General features: G+C 46.5%; 1 protein-coding gene across 1 annotated transcript; it reads left to right on the forward strand.

Moving 5' to 3' along the window:
• Nucleotides 1-1,947: 1,947 nt before the first annotated feature.
• Nucleotides 1,948-22,184, forward strand: tecpr1a (tectonin beta-propeller repeat containing 1a; the record flags this gene model as incomplete). Its single annotated transcript, XM_080021685.1, has 24 exons — nucleotides 1,948-2,052; nucleotides 4,941-5,173; nucleotides 5,549-5,731; nucleotides 5,859-5,981; nucleotides 6,101-6,220; nucleotides 7,157-7,331; nucleotides 9,931-10,031; nucleotides 10,122-10,223; nucleotides 10,340-10,485; nucleotides 11,226-11,788; nucleotides 12,675-12,820; nucleotides 12,939-13,094; nucleotides 13,210-13,359; nucleotides 15,010-15,167; nucleotides 15,983-16,213; nucleotides 16,322-16,418; nucleotides 16,585-16,664; nucleotides 16,777-16,833; nucleotides 17,074-17,248; nucleotides 18,194-18,329; nucleotides 20,723-20,815; nucleotides 20,932-21,038; nucleotides 21,160-21,279; nucleotides 22,026-22,184. The coding sequence occupies exons 2-24, from the start codon at nucleotides 4,949-4,951 to the stop codon at nucleotides 22,182-22,184; spliced, it is 3,603 nt and encodes a 1,200-aa protein (XP_079877811.1). The 5' UTR covers nucleotides 1,948-2,052; nucleotides 4,941-4,948.
• Between the last annotated feature and the right edge of the window lie 815 nt (nucleotides 22,185-22,999).

Consider the following 22,999-nt stretch of genomic DNA (forward strand, 5'->3'; position numbering starts at 1 on the left):
TCGTCAACAATAGTCACTAATATTCATAACAGATCTCTAGACGAAGAACTGGTCACACAGCTGCCCATATTAATGCATGATGAAAATGGTGCTGGAAAAGTGGGTGTCAAATCCACCATCATGAACAACATTACTGGTTAAAGTTATTGGTCAAAACTGGAGAATCCAATGAAATTATTTTCATTTGTATTTAATGGACTCCTCGATAAAACACTACCATGACATTGGTAAGAAGGAGGGATAAGCCGATGATTCTTGGACTGGAAATCCAGAGGCAAATTTTAGATTTGACAAGTGTGGTAACAGTACGTTCATGTGTGACGCCAGCAAGATAATAGCCATTAAAAAAAAATATGTTATAACATTAGTTTCACTCACCTTGCACCTGGATGTGTTACATTTGCAACCCCAAAACAGTTTGCTTAGAAAGAAATAATTTAAAAAGATACTTTTCAATATTACACATTCAAAGCACTATCAAATCCGTCAGTTTATGAAGGACACACCCACACACACACACACACACATAGATACACACACACACACACACACACACACACACACACATATGTATATATATATATATACACACACACACACAGACACACTCAATCACACACACACACACACACACACATGTATATATATATATATATACATACACACACCAATCAGCCACAACATTAAAACCACCACTAATAACCACTAATATTGTGTAGCTCCCCCTCGTGCCGCCATAACAGCTCTGACACGTGGAGGCATGGACTCCACAAGACCTCTGAAGGTGTCCTGTGGTATATGGCACCAAGACGTTAGCAGCAGATCCTTTAGGTCTTGTAGGTTGTGAGGTGGGTCCCCCATGGATCAGGTTTATTGTTCCAGCACATCCCACAGATGCTCCACCGGACCCCAACCCCGGCCATCAACATGATGTAGAAGAAAACGTGATTCATCAGACCAGGCCACCTTCTTCCATTGCTCCATGGTCCAGTTCTGATGCTCACATGCCCATTGTAGGTGCTTTCAGCGGTGGACAAGGGTCAGCATGGACACTCTGACCGGTCGGTGGCTACACAGCTCCATATGCAGCAAGCTGTGATGCACTGTGTGTTCGGACACCTTTCTATCATAGCAGCATTAACTTTTTCACCAGTTCATGCTACAGTAGCTCTTCTGTGGGATCGGACCAGACAGGCTAGACTTCTTTCCCCACGCGCATCAATGAGCATTGGGCGCCCATGACCCAGTCGCCAGTTCACCGGTTGTCCTTCCTTGGACCACTTTTGGTAGGTACTAACCACTGCATACCGGGAACACCCCACAAGCCCTGCCGTTTTGGAGATGCTCTGATCCAGTGGTCTAGCCATCACCATTTGGGTCCTTGTCAAAGTCGCTCAGATCCGTACGCTTGCCCATTTTTCCTGCTTCCAACAGATGAACTTCAAGAGCTGACTGTTCACTTGCTGCCTAATATATCCCACCCCTTGATAGGTGCCACTGGAACGAGATGAACAATGTTATTCGCTTCGCCTGTCAGTGGTTTCAATGTTTATCAGGCTCATTGGTGTATATATATATATATATATATATATATATATATATATATATATATATATATATATATATATATCTATACTAAGTGTATTGAAAGATTTTTCTCTCTTTCCCCATAGATATCAAAAATATATGACAAAACACGTTTGTAATTTAATTGTATTCAATTGTATTGAATTAAATTGTCTTTTATTTTATTTTATTTTATTTTATTTTATTTTATTCCTCCCATCGCAACTGACCCTGCCCATAGCACATATAGCGGACAGCGACCCCTAGCGGGAATAAAATGGCAGTGCGTGGACGGACAACTTCGCAGGTTGCAACAAGGCTGCAGCCAATAGGAATACAGACGTAACACCACTTCCTGGTTGCCATCGTCCGTCATGTAAATGGACAGGGGGCTCGTAATGACTTTCGGGAAATCTTCATTCACCCACACCGAATGAATGATCGCCGGTCAGACCATCGCACACCGTGTATGACAGGACAGCCCAGGTGGGTATTTCAGACGAATTGTTGAATCTTCTATTTCTAGAGATCTAAGCCTCTAATCCTGTGTCAAAAGCGAACAGGGTGCGCCCATTAAGCTTTCTGATTAGTAGGGAGCATATATCATGCTGTTGTACGCACGGTTGTTTGACGTGGTGGTTATGGTGGATCAAAAGAAAACCCCATATTTGATACCTTTTATTTTGCTGTCACTTGATAGGAAAACAGCCATTCAACGCATTTTGCGTTATGCATGTCCTCCGCCATACGCTGTGCCCCTTGTTGGTGGCGGGGTCCGCCTCTCTTGAAACGCAAAGATCAGACGCGCGTAAGAGGTGGAAGGCAGCCCGGGGTCCAGTTGATGAACGATCGATACGGATGAACGGAAAACCAGCGCCCTCAGGAGAAAAAATGTCCCGAAGACGTCAAGTGACCAGGAACGCCCCCCACCCCCCCCCAAAAAAACAACAATCAAATGTTGAAAAAAAAAAAATGGAATTCTGGGACTCGTAATGTAATCTAGCCATCACAGGCGATCTTACGGATTACCACTTTAAATGGCAACACAACCTTGGTTCCAACATGACAAATAACACCGGTCGCTTGCCGCTGGTGTTTACCAACAGCACCATGTGTCGTGGTTGCGTGTGTGCATACACTCCAGACCTATTTTGAGAAAGACCAATTTTGCGAGAATCCCGTAAACCTCATTTTTTTCCTCTTTGTCGTGGTGTCTTTGGTTGGTCCTCACTTGCCTCACTGTCCTCACTTTGTGACCGATTTGACACAACACAGTGTTCAGTTGTACAAGCGTCCCGCCTTATGCTTGTTTCGCAGCCTACAATCCTGCTTTTGTCTCTGGGTCTGCCATTGACAAAAAGCCGGCCCAAGTCACTACTTTGTTTACATGCTCTAAATTGAGAATTATGCTAAAATAGACAGAATGGAGAGGGAAATGGTTGAACCAGCGCTGGACAAAAGGGCCATTTTAAACAACCTCGAGAGGAAACGTGCTGACAGAAGCCCTGCAGCCTTCACAGTGGCTGATTCAGATGCGCCATTAGAGCATCTTTCGCTGGCTGGTGTGGCAGATCCGCCTGCCGCACGCCACCCGATTGGCGTTTTCTCGGCCCTCCGACACAGAGACACAGGCAGAGATGTTGCAAAAACACCAGTTTATTGAGAGAGGGGGCCAGATTGAACATTCCGGGAAGAGATGGAACATTGTCATCACAGAGGGCCCCCCCCCCCCCGTGTGTGTGGGCATGGGTGATTTAACCTGTACTCGGTGATTGCTCTAATGAGCAACAGCCGTACAGCCACCTCTGATCACGGGCCATATTACCTAGACCCAAGACAGGTGCGGCTGCTTAAACCACACCAAACCACATAGAGAAAAAAGTACAAAAATACAATAAACTACCTGGACTCTGAAACAGGGTTCCCATACCTTAAATAACAAAACTGTCCAACAAGTGTCGAACAGGGCAACGACAGACTCCCCTGCCCTCCCTTCCAGAGCGTGGGGCCTCGGCTGCTGTGCTGGCTGGTGGAGGTGTAGCCAGCCTGGCTGTTTTAGAAGCGGTTGGATGGGTGGCCTGGCTGCTGGGCTGCTGGATGGTCCCGGCGGTGGCGGTAGCCCCCGGTGGCTGGGCAGAGCAGGTAGCTGGTAGCCGCTGTGGCTGCTTCTATCCCGGTCCTCTGCCAGACATCCTGGGTGCTGTTGCTGCCAGACGGGAGAGAGCTGGTGCTGTGGCTGCCCGTTAACCTGTTGGTGGCTCCAGTGCGTCTTCGGCGGGCCCTTCTCTCCTTCTCTCATTTTTTTTATCCATCAGGAAAAATACGAGCATTGAAACGGTGTAAGTGCAGTTCACCGTGTTCTGAAACTGGAGTGGAGAGGGACAGGGAGAGAGGGGGCGAAGGTTCTCGCCCTCTCTGCCCAGAGCTGCCGAGTAACCACTTGTGATCGAATCTCACTTCCCCGCTCTACAGTCCCGTGCAGAGACTTTGCGCGGCCAGGTGCTCAAAATAAAAAGAAAAGAAAAGGCACATCTACCCCAGCTCTGGTTCTTGGCAGTTTGCCGCCTTGGGCAAAGGGGGCAGCACAGTGGAGCGCAGATCACGGGCGCTCTGATGGTGTGCGTCGGGACACCCATGATCACGTTCCACTGTGCGCACATCGCGGGTGCACCGAGGATATGTTCCTCTTGAATATATCTTGCACTGAACGATCCACTACCTCAATACCCATTCACGCTTAAAAAAAACAAACCCCAAAAAAACGTGCCTGATAAAAACGGCACCATGAGGTCCAAGGGGCAAAGAGGCAGGTGCTCATGACGTTGTTATGGCAGAGGCTCTCCTCGTGTGTGTGGTGATGGGTGATTTATCTGTTGCTCATTGATTGCTCTAACGAATAACAGGCGTACAGCCACCTCTGATGCTGGGCCCAATTACCTAGGCCCAACACAGTTGTGGCTGTTTAACAACTCCCACACCACAGCTGGTTGTAGGGCCGCACTGATAGTGTCTCCAGCTGTGCACTTTCATACAATATCTTCTGATTGCTTCATGGGTGGCAGAGAGTGAACTGGATTTATCGGCCGTATTTCGCTTCAGTAAATTAAACTGGGGCCTACCGTGCCCTTTCCGGCAGCTTCTTCTTTTCCTACCTTCACTTTCACCTCTGAAACCGTAGTGTGCATGAAAAACATGTGAAAAGTACCAAGATGACAAATTGTAGTAGGCATTTCAGTTCAGAGTTTGTCCTAAAAAGTGTCCTCATCACGGGACCTGTCGTTGGTTGTTTTGTCTTCATGACTCTGAATGCTTCCTCTTTACCCCCCTTCTACCCTGCCTGTACTCTCATCCGTTCCTCCCCCCTCGACCCCCAGGTGCAGCCATGCCCGTTTCCCGGCTGTGGGCGGTGGACGTCTACGGCCACGTCTACAGCCTGTCCACCGGGGGGCAGCAGTGGGAGCAGTGCCAAGACACCCAGCTGGAATTCAAGCGGGTCGCGGCCGCGCAACAGTGCTGCTGGGGCATCGCCTGCGACCACTGCATCTATCTGAATGTCCATGGCTCCGACCTGCCCGTCCGCTACCAGGAAGAGACCTACGAGAACCACGTGGGTCCATTCAGCCAATCAGAGCCTCTGCCCGTCTGCATTTAGCTCTCTGGCCAAGCCTTAGGTGTCCTTTTGTGTGGTCTCCTTAATGTGAGATCCACATTTAAGGATTCTAGAACCTCCGCTAGTTTTGTCTCTCGCAGTTGAAGTCAGCGAAATGCATTGACAAGTAAAGTACATGTATTCGTTTTGACTTCCATGGCCAGAATCCTAGAATCCTCTAGTTACATCCTACATTTATTAGCAGTATTATGTTCTTATTTGATGTATTCTTATATCTGTTTCTGGACCTTTAGTGGATCATTCTCCTGGTTCAGATAAGTGTGAGCTACAAAAGTCCGTCGGCAGAGAGTCCCTGTTTTTCTGTCCCAACAGCGATGGAACCCGGTGGACGGCTTTTCGGAGCGGCTGCTGCCAAGCGACCGCTGGCAGTGGAGTGACGTGACGGGCCTCCATCACCAGCCCTTGGATGGCTTCCAGCTCCCCTCCACCAGCTGGGAGTGGGAGGCGGACTGGTACGTGGACGAGATCTTCGAGGGAGAGCCCGCCGAGAAGGGGGTGAGTAGCCGACCATGTCCTCCTACGCACTTGCGTATCTCAGTGTCCAGCCGTTCCTTGATGTGTCCACGTGGACCACTGTCCCTTTGTCCCGACCCTGCACTTCTTCATGCCCTCATGTCTGCAGGGATGGACCTATGCCATCGACTTTCCCGCCACCTACACTAAAGACAAGAAGTGGAACTCCTGCGTCCGTCGCAGGCGATGGCTCCGATACAGGCGATACAAGGCCAGGGATTCCTGGGCTACGGTAGGTACTGTGTAAGCTGTATGTGTGTGTGTGTTCTCGTGTATCTGTGTGTGTGCATGTGTGTTCTCATCTGTTAGCCCCTTTTGTGTAAGCGTCCCTCTTCCCGCATGTGATGACAGATCCCCTCTGAGCAGTCGGGCCTACCGGACCCCTTCAACGACATCAGCTGCGGCGGCTGGGAGATCAGCGAGGAACCCAGGGGCCGACTGTCACTGTGGGCCGTGTCCCTGCAGGGCAAGGTACAGTACACGCGCACACACGCACACACACACACACACGCTATTGATACAGTTTTGATATATACTGTAGATCCCACCCTATGCCACCAGAAATAAATCGGTATCCCATAGGCGCCACTTCCTTATTGTAGCAGCTGTTGTTCTTTTGGTCATTTTTGGTCCTTTGGTGTCAATTCAATTCAATTACAGGCATCACTCCTGATGATTAAGCCATAACCAATCTTGATGTCAAAGCCTGTGATGTCTTAGCAGGTTAGGGGACTGCAAAGATATTTAAATCAAGAAAAGCAGCAAGGAAATGTTTGCTTTTTTATGTTTCTCATCTGATTATGATTTATGTGAGGTGACGATTTCTCTACAGACAATTAGCATGAAAAAACTGAAAAAAGTCAAATTTAATGACAATAAAATAAAATACAATTAGTCAATATCCAGAAATAGCCAAAAATACAGAACTGAAATTGACAAATATAGACAAATATTCAGAATATACAAACTGCGATTCTATGCACAGGATAAATTATATATCAATCAGCCCCAACACTGAATTCACTGGTGAAGTGAATAACATCTCGTTCCAATGGCACCTGTCAAGGGGTGGGATATATTAGGCAGCAAGTGAACAGTCAGTTGTCGAAGTTGATGGGTTGGAAGCAGAAAAAATAGGCAAGCATAAGGATCTTGTCTAAAGTTTAAAGTCTAAAGTTTTACACGGAATTTTAATTCCATGGATTTGTTTAGTGGCAAATAAGTGCTTTTTTGAGGAGGTATAATCCTTGTTTGGTTGGGGAAAGCAGCACCAGGTCGTCTGTATAAAGTAGAAACTTAACTTCTTTACCTCTTACCTCCTTACCCTGGCTCACAAGTATACCATCTTCTTCCTCTCTCTCTCGCTCTCGCTCTCTCTCTCTCTCCCTCTTTCCTGCATCCTACCAGGTGTGGTACAGGGAGGATATCCACCACCACAATCCGGAGGGGTCTTCCTGGGTGGAGCTGTCCCTGCCGGGGGAGGTGGTCCAGATCAGCTGTGGGTCGGGCGACCTGGTCTGGGCCGTACTCTGGGAGGGGCAGCTAATCGTCAGGGAGGGCATCAGTCGAGACTGCCCCAAAGGTAGGTGTGATTGGTTGGTTGCCTGAATTGTGAAGGGGTCGTAAGGATTTCTTTTGTCAAGGTGAGTGTCATTAGCTTTTTGTTTTCGAGCAACATCCTCCCAAGTTAGTGCAAAACCTTTAGACACCATACTGTGTCCCGTACTGTTGTTCACTCACATTATACCACTAACGTTGCAGAATAAAGGAAAGGTTACCACAAAGATTTCATGAAGTGATTTCTGGCCTTGTTTTCTAACACTTATTTAAAACAACTTTTCAATAAAAAAAAGTATTTTTCGTCTGTTAGGTTAAATCTATTTGATTTTGTGACTATAGCAGTTCAATATGGTGTCTTTAAAAAGGACCAGAAAAATAAGTCAATTGCTGGCTCCCTCATAAACTGTGAAATGCAACAATTTGTTGTTTGAAATAGCGCAGAAACAGTGAGATTCATCAATTGCTCAGCGATTACTGTTTTGGCTTGTTTGGGTGTTGGATGGGTGTGCTCTAAACCCATGGTTTTCAGGATATAAACATCTTAAAAATAATTATATCAGTGCAAATTAAACATGAATTCGGGAGTCATAATTTGGATGGAAATGTACCAAAGCGGAAACAAATTTCTGTCTGTTGTCTCTAGAAGCAAGGTGCCTTTTGGATAGACATAGTGAGGACATAGGGTGGTTATCCGATGGGGTTTAGGCCGGACAGTCCGGTTTACCAGGGCAGCCTTGAGCCAGATGTTCATTTGTCCTCCTTTTGAGATCATCCCTATTTTATACCATATCTAATGGTATATAATAAATAAATATATAAATAAATAATAGGCTATGTTTAAGTATATGTGGCCGTTTTGCATACCATACGCCACCCAAGTGGCACTTTCATGGACCTGGGACACCGACGACGGGGACATTGTGATATTGTAGAGAGTGGGCGTGGTGGATTTAGTCCAGGAGCAGATGAATATGTGTCATGAGAAGGACTCCTCTCCTGAGTGTGTGTAGAGATGGGGGTTTTACCTGTTGCTGATAAGACCAACCAACAAGCAACAGGTGTACAGCCACACTGATCCTGGGCCCCAATTACCTAGACCCAGGACAGGTGCGGCTGCTCAAACCACACCATCTCCACACCACATCCCCCGACACCAAACTTGTGTTGCCAGGGAGAATGCCTGGCCGAAGCCCCCCCCCTAAAATACATACTCTGATACAGGGTTACGATACCTAAAAAAGGATAGACTCTGACATAAGGTTACTATACCTAAACTAAATAAAACACCAGACTCTGAAACAGGTTTCCCATACCTTAAACCAAAAATGTCCAAAAACAATTAACTGGTCCCCTTCCAGGGGACCTGGTTCAGCGGAACAGCACGGTCCAACGGCGTCCTTCCCCCAGGGAGACGACAGACTGCCCCCTCCTGCTTTCTAGAGCGTGGGGCCTAAGGCGTGGCCGAACTTGGCTGTTGCTGGGGCTGCTTGGAGGGGTGGCCTGGCTGCTGGGCTGCTGGATGGTCCCGGCAGTGGCTGCTGGACGGAGAAGCTAGCCGGCAGCGGTTACCTGTGGAGGTTGCTGCGGCTGCTTCTCCCCGGTCCTCCGCCGGACGCCCTGGATGCTGCTGCTGCCAGTCGGGAGAGGGCTGCTGCTGTGTCCCTTCCACGTGCGGAAGAGTCCCTGTTCAGGTGCTAGTGTGGCTGTTTTGCCTACCACACGCCACCCAAGGGCCGTTTTCATGGACCTGGGATACCGACGATGGGGTTGTAGACAGACATTGTAGAGAGTGGGCTAGGTGCAATTGGTCCAGGAGTAGATGGATATGTGTCATGACTAGGGCTCCTCTCCTAAGTGTGTGTGTGGATGGGGGTTTTACCTATTGCTGATAAGACCAACCAGCAAGCAACAGGTGTACAGCCCCACTGATCCTGGGCCCCAATTACCTAGACCCAGGACAGGTGTGGCTGCTTAAACCACACCATCCCCACACCACAGTGTACATTCCATTAAGACTTGTGGTCTAATAAATTATTGGCTGAAAGCAGTGTCAAATAAATATCTGGTATCTCATTGGTTTAATAGACGTAACCAAATTATCCTTGTGGCTTCTTGATGTTGCATCACGTCATGGCAGACACAGTCCCAATCTACCTGTAGTGCTAGGCAGTGGCGTCGTTAGCAGTGGGCATCTGGGCCTTCAGCGCCAAATGTTTTATGAGGTGTGTGTGTGTGTGTGTGTGTGTGTGTGTGTGTGTGTGTGTGTGTGTGTGTGTGTGTGTGTGTGTGTGTGTGTGTGTGTGTGTGTGTGTGTGTGTGTGTGTGTGTGTGTGTGTGTGTGTGTCCTCTGGTGGATCTTGTGTGTGTCCTCTGTCTCCCTCGCCATGCGTAATGGAGATATTGGAAAGGGGGCTATTGCGTGTCCTATTCCTCTAAATAAAGCAAATAAAAACATTGTGTTTTAATTTTAGATGTATTTTATTGTACTCAATTTCCTTATTGAACGAAACAAAAAAGCACTGTGCATAAAGAGGACCGTACCTTACTCTCTAACTGTGTGTGTGTGTGTGTGTGTGTGTGTGTGTGTGTGCGCGCACGCACAACCTTTTCCTGCATGCCAGGTACTTCCTGGACCATAGTGGATTCCCCCAGCCCTGAGGTAGGAGCTATCCATGTGGCGGTGGGAGTCAACGTGGTCTGGGCCATTACCAAGGACAACAAGGTGAGGGATTTTTAAAAACCTGAAACGGCTGTTTCATTCAAGTCAAGGACCAGACTTGCCCATCTACTCCTTTCTTCTCCTCTGGTTCAGGTGTGGTTCAGGCGCGGCATAAACTCTCACAATCCCTGTGGCTCCGGCTGGATCGGCATGGTGGGGGAGATGATCATGATCAACGTCGGACTCAATGATCAAGTGAGTCACAACGAGCATGTGATAACGGAAGCAGATTATTTAATTGAAGAAAATCAAAAAACAAGCCAAAGCACATGAGAAAATGACCCCCACTGCCACCACTGTCCGTTCTGCAGGTGTGGGGGATCAGCTGTGATCGGGCCGTGTTCCACCGCCAGGGTGTGACCTCCAGCGAGCTCAGTGGAAAAACCTGGAAGGCCGTCAGCGCTCCCAGGGACGTGGAGCGCTCCCACTCCAGCGCCAGCACCAGTAGCCTGCACAGGTGGGCCCGAATGTATACTGTACTCATGAAAAGACATGTACATGATAAAATCTTCAGAGGTTTGTTGGGCCAAAATAAACCCTACGGAAGTACGTGAACGGCGTGAAATTATTTCCAGTATCAGCGAGGGGGGGGCGCTGTAGCAAGCAACAGTGGGAAACTGAGCCTCCCAAACCTCTTAAGTCTTATATCCCTTACCTGTTTTCTTTTTTTATGTATTTGTTTTATTTCCATACCCTTCTCTTTAAAAGAAAATGTCTTCCGCTCATCATGGCAGTTGAATTTGGCTGGTCTCCGAACTTTGGCGAGTGGCGAGAATATGTCAGTTTACACACCTTTATTTTTAGAAACTCCCCATTTCTCCTTCGAGGGCGATTCAGTGTATTTACTCTTGCACTTGCGCTCCGGTACAATAAGTACACTGTGAACGTTGCTCAACAGTTGATCTCCTTGTTTGTGATTGTTGTGGTCGTTTGTCTTTTGCTGATTTTGTTCTACAAACCAGAACACATAATGTGTCCTCTACTGCCCCCTGGTGGTAGCCAGGTGGATTACTTCCTCATGATTGAGGCGTGCACATCTAGTTTTTAAAACCAGATCTTACGGCTGCGGTGCATAGGCCGGATATTTGTGTATTTTTGTTGGACCTTTTGGCCTCATACCTACGGCAAACAAAAGCAAAGCACGGAGCAATGTCCCCTAAAGGACCTGATTCCTCTCTCTGCGTCTCTCTGCCACAGCGCTGGTTGCTTCTTCACGGGAGAGGTGCGTATCCAGTTGGAAGTCAGCGACGTGGAGTCAGACACCGAGAAAGAGAAAGGAGCCGGCGGCCCCACCCCGCCCCCTGCTCCTTCCGGCCCTTTCCTTCAAGACCCCGCGGACGACGCCGATGCCCCAAGGCCGCACATCCCCAAGGTCACCAGCGATAGCTTCATCTCAGAGCTCATCGCCGAACGGGAGCTGGCCCCGACCGCCCCCCCGGCCGCCATCCCGGAAGAGGAGTCCATTCCTGGGGAGGGCGAGCCCAGGCCCCTCCCACCGGGCCCCGCCCTTCCCCGCAGCCAGTCCGGAGGCCCCCAGTGGTGTAACGTGGACCTCGAGGAGGCCCAGAGCCATCGGGCCGGAGGAGTGCTGGACTCGGTGGACACCTGCAGCCTCTCCTCCGTGGCGACGTACTCCCAGGCCCTGGAGGAGCCTTACGGAGCCGACGAACGCCCCCTGTGGGCCTGGGTCAGTGCTGGAGGCTGTTCTGTGGACGGTCACTCCCAGCTCAACTGGTTCAACTGCTCCACGACCTCTGCCTGTGAGCATAACTTCTACGTCTTTAACACTGATCTCGAGGTTCGCGATTCTGCCCGTATTTTTGTGGGTAATATTATCCGACATGGTCGCCATATTGGGATGGTTAACATCCACCGGTAAACGAATACAGCGTGCGCTGGGGAGTGTCGGCTGCGGCTCGCCCGGCTCCAAACCAACTTTCATGGAGTTGAAATAAAATTTTAAAATATCGCTCTGATCGGAGCTGCAGGTTGTAATTTTCCTTTTACTACCAGCGTTCCCCTCTGGCAAAAATAGCATCCGTATTATTAGTATAATGTTGGTGAGTAAGTAGTGTAGTAAGTAACTTATTGTTTATTATTCAAAATTCTAGTTTTGATAAAGTTCTTAACTGTTTAGGTTGTCTCATATTTTTGTTATTATTTATAATTTTCAATATTCAATGAATTGAGTCTCGATAGTCTAACAATGGCATAGCCGTCAGTGCTGAAAAAAATATCTTTAAATCGGAAATCGAATTGTGACCTTGAGATCGAAAGTCAAATCCAATCGTGGATTTGGAGAATCGCGATAAGTCTTTGATTAAGTGTATTCATCCTTTAGTGTTGAAATGTTCGGCTCTTTTTTTGAGACTCGGCTCTTGACGAGTCACTCAGTAAAAAGAGCCGTTTCATTTTTTGTTGTCATTGATTGGGTTGAACGCAAAGTGCAAATCAGTCAGATTCAATAATAATTACGGCAAATGCCTGGACCTGGCAGCAGTTACAGAGTCGCGAACAAAATGAAACAAACGACTCCTTGGCCCGGAGTGACTCCAGACTCCTGTGTCATTTAAAAGATGCATTCACGAAGAACGAATCATTCGCGAGTCTTGCTTGGCTCATCATATTTCGTCTATTACTTGACAGCTCTGGCCCAATCTGTCCAGTCCATGAGTCTGTCCGTCAGCCCAGCCCAGACGGCGGCCTGGCGCCGGCAGATCTTTGAGCAGCTCAGCGAGAGGTCCAAGAGGGAGATGGAGAACTTCACACACTACGAACAGGCCGTGGAGCAGGTGCCGCAACGTTATCAGTTGTCAATGGATTCCACATCCCTTATCTTCCAGTTCATCCATGAATCAATCACTTATTTCCGTCCTTCCTCCCTCCCCCTCCTCCTCTCGCGCTCCCCAGTCAGTGTGGGTGAAGAAGGGCTGCATGCAGTGGTGGAGGGACTGGAAGCCCCACAAGTGGATGGAAGTTCGCTTTGCGTTGGAGCAGTTCTCGGGGCCGGACGGCAACAAGGACGGAATCCTCTTCATCTACTACAACTTCAACGAGGAAAAGAAGGTGAGTTTGGAGGAGAACTGTCTTTTATTTTCCCTTTTGTTTTTCGTTTTGTTTTTTTTCCACCACCTACATCTCACTTCTAGGTCTCACGGACACCTCTTCTCCTACTCCCCAGTACCTCCATGCCTTCGTCAATGAGGTGACCATCCTGGTGCCTGTGCTGAACGACTCCAAACACACCTTCGCCATTTACACGGCGGAGAGGACCGGGCAGAGGTGGCCGATCAGACTGGCCGCCGCCACGGAGTTGGAGATGCACGACTGGGTGAGGTGGATCGGTTAAATGAAATACTTGTTAAAATTGCGTTGTATTATTTTGATAAAGGCTAATCTACCACCATGCGACCAAAAATTGTGGTTAGGTGTATTTATTCAATTTTATTATTTTTAGTTTTTTTTATTACAGTGGTACCTCGACTTACGACTGTAATTCGTTCTATAAGAACGGTCCTATGTTAAAACAGTCGTATGTCGAAGCCATTTTTCCCATATGAATTATGAAATCATGAAGGGTGAAAATAAACAAAATACACAGCACGAACACAGTATATATGAAAAAAATATCGATAAGTCACGAACTACGTGCACACACGATGTAGGTCGCCTGCTGACTGACTGCTGACTGACTGACTGCTGACTGACTGCTGACTGACTGACTGCTGACTGGCCGCTGACGCGCCAACTGCAAAATTCCACGCTCGTATCTTGGAGCAGACGGTCGCATGTCGATACAAATTTTCGCGACTATCACTACACGTATCTTGGATTAGTCGTAAGTCGATGCAGTAGTAAGTCGAGGTACCACTGTATTCATTTTTTTTTTTCAACTAAAATGAAGCAGAAGCAGACAAGGCTTTGTTTCTATCCGTAAAAGACAGTGAGGGGAGAGGTAATAATGGGTGTTTTCAGACCCAACAGGTGTGGGGGACTCCCCGAGGGGAACTGGGGTGGTCCCCGGAGAACTAAATACCTTCAAGGGCACCAGCAGTAAGAACGCTGCAAACGTTAACCTATTTCACCTCATCAGTCTACCAAAGTTTCGGCACAAATTTGAGGCGATTAATAAGCAATCCAGTTGCTGGAACTTCACTCATATTAGATCGACAAGACGTAATTAAAAAGTTTGTTCCAACTTTTGTAAGGCACGGGCTACACATTGGAACACCGTTTGGATTTTTTGTTTCATTCAATTAATGTTTGAGAATTAAGTAAACACCTCTACAAGATAAATACCATTTTCTTGTTTTTTTATTTTTCTTGTTTTTTTTTTTTTGTTTTTTTTTGGTGCAAAGTGTACGAGTGTACCTCTCCTCTCATAGCAATGCGATCAGGTTGGGGCGCACTGAGGACAGGCTGCCCCAGTGGAGGGTCGGTCCGAGTCCGTGGCGCGGACTTTGTTTTTTATCTTTTGGAAATAAATTCTTTGTAAATAAAGACATGTTTGCTTTAAATGAAGCATCTTATTTTGGCTTAGGTTGTTGGTTGTCGTCACCGTTTTCCACGGGTTGCCAGTGCTGCATCGGCTCATGTGTTCGACCCATCACTGTGCACTTGCGTCACTGAAGGTTCCTCTTGTGTCGGTTAGTCCCTGCCTTGGAGTTGGAGCTAAAAAAAAAAAAAAAAAAGTCCCTCAAAACTGAGTTGTAAGAAATACGATCGTTCCTCGTTCCTGCCGTGCGGGCACAAAAAAAGGGACCGTTCCTCCAAAAGTTCTTAGAACTATGAAAAAGCTCCTGCGGTGCGAAAACGCCTAATGGAGGAATGGGAACCAAATTTCAGTCCCGTGTTGTGCTGCAATACCCAGGTAACTTGCGCCGAGCCTTTTTTTTTTTTTTTTTTTTTGTAGTTTATAACTTTATATCTTTCTCTCTACCAGTATCTAATCCTCCATCCTCCTGTATCTCCCTCCCTCCAGCTGGCGTTATTGAGCGTGTCCTGCTGTGACTCCAGGGGCATCCACGGTCCCCCCTCCAAACAGGCCATCTGGTCGGTCACCTGCAAAGGGGACATCTTCGTCAGCGAGCCCTCCCCCGCCCTGGAGGCCACGCCCTACCCCACACCCTGCGACCAAATGTAAGAAACCATTTATGCTTTATTCATCCATATTGGGGATATTGCACGTCATGGGGGTGAAATTCAGAAAAGAAATGCCCAGAATCTTTGTATTTCTGTCTATTTGTGAAGTAAAGATATCAAAATCAAGCAAAAAAAACTGGGTGGGTTCTCCTTGACCTAAAAAAGAATTGATTTGCATTTGGATGACACATTATCCAAAATGAAATCGTAACCAGCCACTACACGCCATAATGTTTTAAGTTTAAAAATGGAAAAATTATAAAAAAGGTCAAAAAAGATAAAGAAAAATCCGGGAAATTTTCAAATAAGCAAATAATCTATCTTTATTTTAGATAAATGATCTGGCCAAGGATTTTGTGTTTGAGATTATTGACTTGGGTTTGAGAAAATATGACTATACAACTATCTTGGAAAAAAAAAAGTTTAAAATTTAGAAAACTGTCTAAATAAATTTTTGAGATTTCTTTCAGTGAAAGTCTTTTTCATGCTCTCTACTCAGACGTTTCCAGACATCATTCCCTGTTAAAATATTTTTTCTGGTTTTAAGAGATATAAATTTGATTTCAATAGCAGATGATTTTTGCTTGATTCAAGTATTTTATTTTTTCATTTCTTGTCTTGCCATTGCCAGATTTGCCAAAATAGCAATAAATTGTCATCTATACCCTATATACCTATACCAATAATTGATCCTGTGCATAGAACCGCATTTAGTATATTCTGTATATTTTTATATATTTGGCTATTTCTGGTTATTGGTGTATATTTGCCTATTTTTATTTTGTGATTGTATTTATTTCTCCACTCGGCAGGTTCTGGCGCCAGGTTGGGGGGCACCTCCGCATGGTGGAATGCAACAGCGTGGGCGTGGTGTGGGGCATCGGCTACGACCACAATGCCTGGGTGTACACGGGCGGCTACGGGGGCGGGTTCTTCCAGGGCCTGGCCAGCAGCACCGACAACATCTACACGCAGACAGACGTGAAGAGCGTCTACATCTACGAGAACCAGCGCTGGAACCCCGTCTCGGGCTACACCAACAGGTGACGCGCGGGCTCCACGTCGAGCCCAGTTGCCGATGTCAAAAGTCAAGTTGGGAGGAGGAATTCTGGAGAATGACTCTTTGCAACGGGGTGTTTTGGCTGTCTTAGGGGTCTTCCCACAGATCGCTACATGTGGAGCGATGCCTCTGGTCTCCACGAGTGCACCAAGACCCACACCAAGCCTCCCTCCCCCCACTGGACGTGGGTGAGTAGAGCTGCTTTCCCCCCCGTAGACAATTAATGGCAAAAACAATGAACTCATCAATTTGACTATTCTGCTTTCGAGATTTCTGGTTTGTATCAAGTTTAGAAGATTAGTAAAGCGTGTGATGAGGAGGGGGAAACGAACTTCCTGTATTTGCTGTTTGCAGGTGTCTGATTGGGGCATTGACTATGGCATCACCGGAGGGACGGACAGGGAGGGCTGGCAATACGCTGCGGATTTCCCAGCGCAAGTTCCACATTTTCGTCGTGCTCGCTCTGCTGATTTTATCTTCTCAGGCGGTTCCGTTTCTTTTCTGGAGACCACACATTAAACTGTCATTTGTCATCTCTCTGTGCAGGTCGTACCATGGCTACAAGACCTTGAAGGACTTTGTGCGTCGCAGGCGCTGGGCCAGGTACTACACAGCTCTGCAGTGTTTGTTCAGAAATGGCGGTTTGTTTTTAGGGAGCCAACCCGGAACTTTTTTCCCGAGCTCTTATCTCAAGTCAGTTTGGGGGGTTGACTTTTCAGTGTAATAAAAAAAACGACAAGATGAAGGTTCAATCGAATCTTACATTTTGAGCGACTGCAGTGAATCTACACCAAAACATTGCGAGGCCACGGAACGGCGTTCAATGTGCGTGTATTTGTGCAGGAGGTGCAAGTTGACCACCACGGGGCCGTGGCAGGAAGTCCCGCCCATTCCCTTAAGCGACGTGAGCATCCTCCCGTGTGCGGCTCAGAGCAGCGTGGAGGTGGTGCCTCTGTGGGCCATCAGCAACAAGGGAGACGTGCTGTGTCGCCTGGGAGTCACTGCCCTCACCCCTGCGGTAAGTCAGCAGCACGAACGCCCGCACACACACACACACACACACACACACACACACACACACACACACACACACACACAGACATACAAACACAAACACACACCTCAGCGCCCCCCAAATTGCCCCCTAAGCCATAACCCTATAGACTAAACCTTCAGCCGGCACAATGACAAGGGCTGCCCCAATCCCGAGGGATCCAAACAAAGCCAGGCCAAGTGGTTTAAAAAAAAATAGTGATGACCCAGCATGCATTGCAGTTCAAGGTTGGGGAAAAAACAAAACGTGATGAATTAGCTTTACGCAAATTTAAATAAGCTTTTATCTGTCACATGCTGTTCTGTGGCAAATATTTATTTATCTGAGCTTGTGTATTGAATAGAGCTGTAACCGAGATTAGGTTGTCAATCAAATCTGATTCGGCTGATCAGTGCGAATATTGGGCAGGGGGGCACTGAGGAACAGGGGCGGGGCACATGTCCAGTTCCTCTGGACCTTGTCCCCGATTCCCCAAATCAAACAACTAAAAACACACTGTTTTTAGTTGTTTAATTTGGGGGAACGGGGCATGGCTCTCCGCGATTGGGAATCACGGAGAGCTGTGTTCCTGTCCTGTTCCTGATTCACACATAAAAATAGGTTTATTTCCCTGATTCCCCTTATTTATAAATCCTCACTGAAATGTTGTGCCTGTGCATTTTTATATGCGTCTTATCTGTTTTATCCTATTATTGTAATGCACACTGACTGACAAAGAAAAAAACGACTATTCGACTTGAAGAATCTCAAACGACTGACGGGTTTCCGACTGATGATTCGACTCGTCGACTTTGAGGGGACAGCCCTAGTATTTGAACCATGGCCTCAAATGTTAAGGCCATTTTTCACTTTGTTATAAGCATGGAAGTGTGTGTGTCTGTGTTCATGTCCCAACGCTCGTTTCCCCAGGGATCGTCGTGGCTCCACGTGGGAACCGACCAGCCTTTCAAGTCCGTGTCCATCGGGGCGGCCAACCAGGTGTGGGCCATCGCCAGGGATGGTTCTGCGTTCTACAGGGGCTCCGTTTCCGCTCAGAGCCCCGCAGGTCGGTCTCGGCGCTCATACTGAGAAGAGCGAAAGTTTTTATTTTTTTTATTTTATTTTATTTTATTTTATTATTTTTTTTTTTTTTACCGACAGAGCCGGTACCGGGTCCACTTCGCAGTCCGTGTTTGACGAGCTCTTGCAGCTCTCTCATTTTCTAAGCTGAGTTTAAGCTTTCGGTGTTCACGGAAACTCGGATTCCAGGTCAACCCGTAGCTGTAAAAAATATATCTGAATGAAATTGGGCTCATTAACCGCAAGAGTCTCACCTTTACAGCCAAGCCTGACGTATGTCAGCTACATGTTATGTATGTAAGCTTCAGGGTCCTAAACAGACCGTTTTTAGCAAGCAGTGAAAAGATGTTACCGTATTTCCTCAAATACAAACCAGTACTCAAATTAAAACCGGGCCTCTAATAAATAGCGAGGGCGTGGTCGACACAAACCAGTAAAAGCCTGTCTCAAATTCATAATAAAAAATGGATAAACTCCTGGTTCCTGTTATAATGTGAGGGGTAGGAATCACCTGAGACCTCACAATACGATATTATCGCGATATGGGGAATTTCTGTGATACATTAAGTATTGCGATTTATTTTAAGTAAAATAAAATTATATAGAAAATATCTTATTTTACGGTGTCTGCAAGTTTAACGGTCGGGTTACATCCCAGGTGTTGGTGCTATTTTGGTCGGTAGTGGGTGAGCGTCGGGCTCCGGGCGCTCCGAGCTTCCTCCCCCGCTGCTCCACTCCTCTTAGCACGGACTGGATTAATATTATTAATGCTATTCATATTATGTGTATGGTTGTCCTTCTTACAGGGTTTTCTGACCGTTTCGCCGATCGGTGTAAACTTTCCAGCCGGTGGAGCTGAACGGCTCTGAGAAATAAACTTACTTATCAGAGCAGATCCGCATGCCGCTCCGGACTTATCGGTCAGATAGGATGTGATTGTTTGATGGATGAATAGAGCCGCAGCGAAGTGCTCTTCGCCCAGGTGGAGGAGCGGGGTTCGGGCAGGGAGGTGCACTAAGGCCCCCGGGAGCTTTCAGTGGGGCTGATGAACAGCTTAAGGGTTGAAAAGATAATGGAAACTAATCAACAAAACTATTATCTAAATGTTCTATTATACAATTTAAAATTGATAAAGTATCAATACTTGATTCATTCCTTCTGATCTACTTTGCTTGTCATCCGTTGATCCGTCCGGCTGTTGTTGCATCCGGTATAGCCTATGGTTTTAATTTAATTGGGATATGGAAAGTGTTGAGTTTGTAGACTATTAACAGCATAATGCAGTAACAAACATTTTACAGTGCAAAGGGGAGCAGATCAGATGACAGTTGGAGGCTTCACACTAAATAAACAGAGGGAACTTAGATAATAAGATAAGATAAACCTTTATTAATCCCCAGACAGGTGTCATAGCAAACACAGCAATGACAATGAAACACAGAGGTACAGGTGAGATGAGTAGTCGGAGTCCAGACTCAGAACCAAACCAAGACAATAAAAATATAAATAAGATAAAATAAGGCAAAACACTGGGCTGCTGGCCCTGAATAAGATATAAAAGCCTGCCTCTAATATGCAATAAGCCTGCTTCCAATAAAGACCTGGTACCCTCTGCAATTGACCCTCTCACTATTTGAGGAAATACGGTATTTTCGCCTTTCTTTCCTTTCCCCATTTTTGCACACTGTGGTACCTCAACATTCATGGAATTGTGGGAATTGGAGATAGCTACAAAGCTGAGATGCTTCCAATCCAAAGAGCCCAATTGCACTCATGCGTGATGAAATATGGCCTCATAGTTACCATTTTAAAGTGATGACAGCATTTGTTTTTTACTTGACCTTACTGTATAAAATGACCCATTGTGACAGCCAGGATAATTACAGCCTCATTAAGCTCTAGACCCAGAATCTAGACACATCAACTATTCAGAATATGTATGGGATGTCCAGGTATATTGAAAATAAGTGGGGGTTTTTCTGAGCCATTTTCATAAAATAGTGCTTGTCATCCGATCGTCAAAATCGCACAAATCTCAAAATGTTCAAAAGTTATTGATACTGCATCACAGCATTACATTTTCAAAAGTGTTTTCCAAGGTCATGGGGTCTTCGGGTCGTCTTTTAAGGGAATTTTTACCCCTTTTTCCCCATTTTCGAGTGGTCAAAAATAGCTAGAAAGTGTACCAAAGCACAGAAAAGATTGATATTTAGTTTTAAGCTGCATCTCAAATTCCCCAAATTCAGATTCCTTAGGGTCTCTTTCTGATGGTGTCAGGCACTTGTTTGTGGCCCAAACTGCTGACCCCACCCTAGATTATTAGAACGGAAACTAGAGCTTTGGCAGTGACGCGTCTGTGTGGTGTGTCTCCCCCTGCAGGAGACTGCTGGTACCACATCCCCTCTCCGACCAAGCAGAAGCTGAAGCAGGCTTCGGTGGGAAGGACGTCGCTTTGCGCTGTGGACGAAAACGGTATTGTGACAGATGATTTAAAATATGATTAAATCACTATGGTCCACACTAAAAACGTTCTCACCTTTTTACCAAATGTTGCGTTTCTCCTTGTTCTGGATCCTGCACCTGTCCAGGTAACCTATGGTACCGGCAGGGCGTGACTCCCAGCTACCCCCAGGGCTCCTCCTGGGAGCACATCTCCAATAATGTCCGCAAGGTGACCGTGGGACCTCTGGACCAGGTGGGAACCGGGACTCTTTCTCACAGAACCGCGCTTAATCAGAGTGCAATGCGCATTTACCAATTCTAATCCCCAATGTATATTTTTTCCCTTCTTTCTTGTGTTGTGTTGTTGTGGGCAGGTGTGGATCATAGCGGACAAGGTGCAGGGCAGCCACAGCCTGAGCTGCGGGACGGTGTGCCATCGGTTAGGAGTCCGGCCCATAGAGCCGAAGGGACAGTCCTGGGACTACGGCATCGGGGTGAAAGACCATAGCAAACCTCCTCTGCAGGATGAAAATTTCAATGGAGACTATTCCTTGTTAATGGAAAAATATATATATATATCTACACGTGGTTGACTCGTAAATAGATCAGTGATCAGCTCGCCAAGTGTGCCGTGATTTTTATTTTATTTTTTTCTCATATTCCACTTAAAACAAATTACGGAAACAAGTGTTGCAGTATAGAAAATTGCAAGGCTGCACTAATTTATCTAATTCATCACTTCCAGCCAGAATAACACCTCTGTTCATCAGAACACAAGCTTCACACTGAAAGGGAGAACTAGCCGTGATGAAAGGCTACGACTCTTTCTTTGTTTTTTTGGGATTCGATAATTGACGACTCTTGGTTCATTTGGCTCAGTTGGGGTAAAGCGCGGCTAGGGAGGACTTTCGGTGAACGATGGAAGAGAGTCAGAGTCGGTTTGACTCTTGAGTTGTGAGTGGAATTCTCCCAAGAATTATTTAATTCTCTCGTTCTGACAGAATTGACAACATGGTATCTATCTCAGAGATACCTCTCTCGCTCTATCTCTCTTTCTTTGTTTGTCCACGTGTAAAATGGCAATGGAGCCTTGAACGATTCATGGTTTTGATGTTTGTACTAAAAAAAATTTATGAGCTCTCATGTTTTTTTTTTATGTCCCCTTATGAAATTTTATGACCTGGCTGCGCTACAAATTCCCATGTCTCTCCCTCTCTCCTTCCATCTGTCTGTCTCTCAGGGTGGCTGGGACCACATCTCGGTCCGAGGGAACGCCACGGAACCGCCGCGGCTCCGTCTTCCCTCTCTGACGAACCTCTCCTCGGCGGCCACAGCCAGGCGGACCTCCCTCCCCGTCCAGAGCATTGAGGAGGTCAACAGCAACACCGTGGGAAGCTAGACACACATGTGGACACACACACACACACACACACACACACACACACACACACACACACCAAATAAACACAAGCAGTAGGAACATTATGTCCATTTAGTCATTGGCACCGTGACTCCCAAATCGGAGGTCATTTTAATATTTTTTACTTCCGGCAATGCCGCATCCAAGGCTTCTCAAACAGAGAATAGTACTGATGACTGATCACAACACTAAAAGAACTGAAACCGAGGTGAAATGGACATCGTTGTTATGTAGAATGGTAAATTCCCATTCCGGACAAGTGCGTACCATGTTTTCAAACGTACATTGTCATTACGGCAGAAGGCTTTGAAATACCGAGCAACACACACACACACACACACACACACACATTGAGCCATATGCCTCCATTTTTGTGGGGCAGATTATTCCTTGTCACCTCTGCTGCTGACCAGGAACGCCCACAGAGGATTCTTTTTAAAATGGTGTAAAAAGAGATATAGATGTACGATTCCACCAGATTAGGATGAGCTAAATAAGATTGCTCTATTTGTTAGTGTCACTCGATCAACATTTTCTCTCTCTCCCTGAATGTTTACCCAACTAACATTTCATTCTTTCCAGTGTCTCCCTAGGCTGTTCTTGTTTTCTTGTTTTCTTCTTTTTTTTTACCATGATCATTTCAACAGTTTAACATAAATGTTTTGATATTGATTTTTGTTTATTTATTGAGGGGTTGTGAAATTGTTTGGTCTTTTTTGTTTTTTTCTTGTTGTGGTTGCTGGATATACATATAGTATATACATACTGTATAGTAAAGCAGAGCTCTGTGTGAC

Source organism: Zeus faber (assembly GCF_960531495.2).
Source record: "Zeus faber genome assembly, chromosome: 20".
Lineage (NCBI taxonomy): Eukaryota > Metazoa > Chordata > Actinopteri > Zeiformes > Zeidae > Zeus > Zeus faber.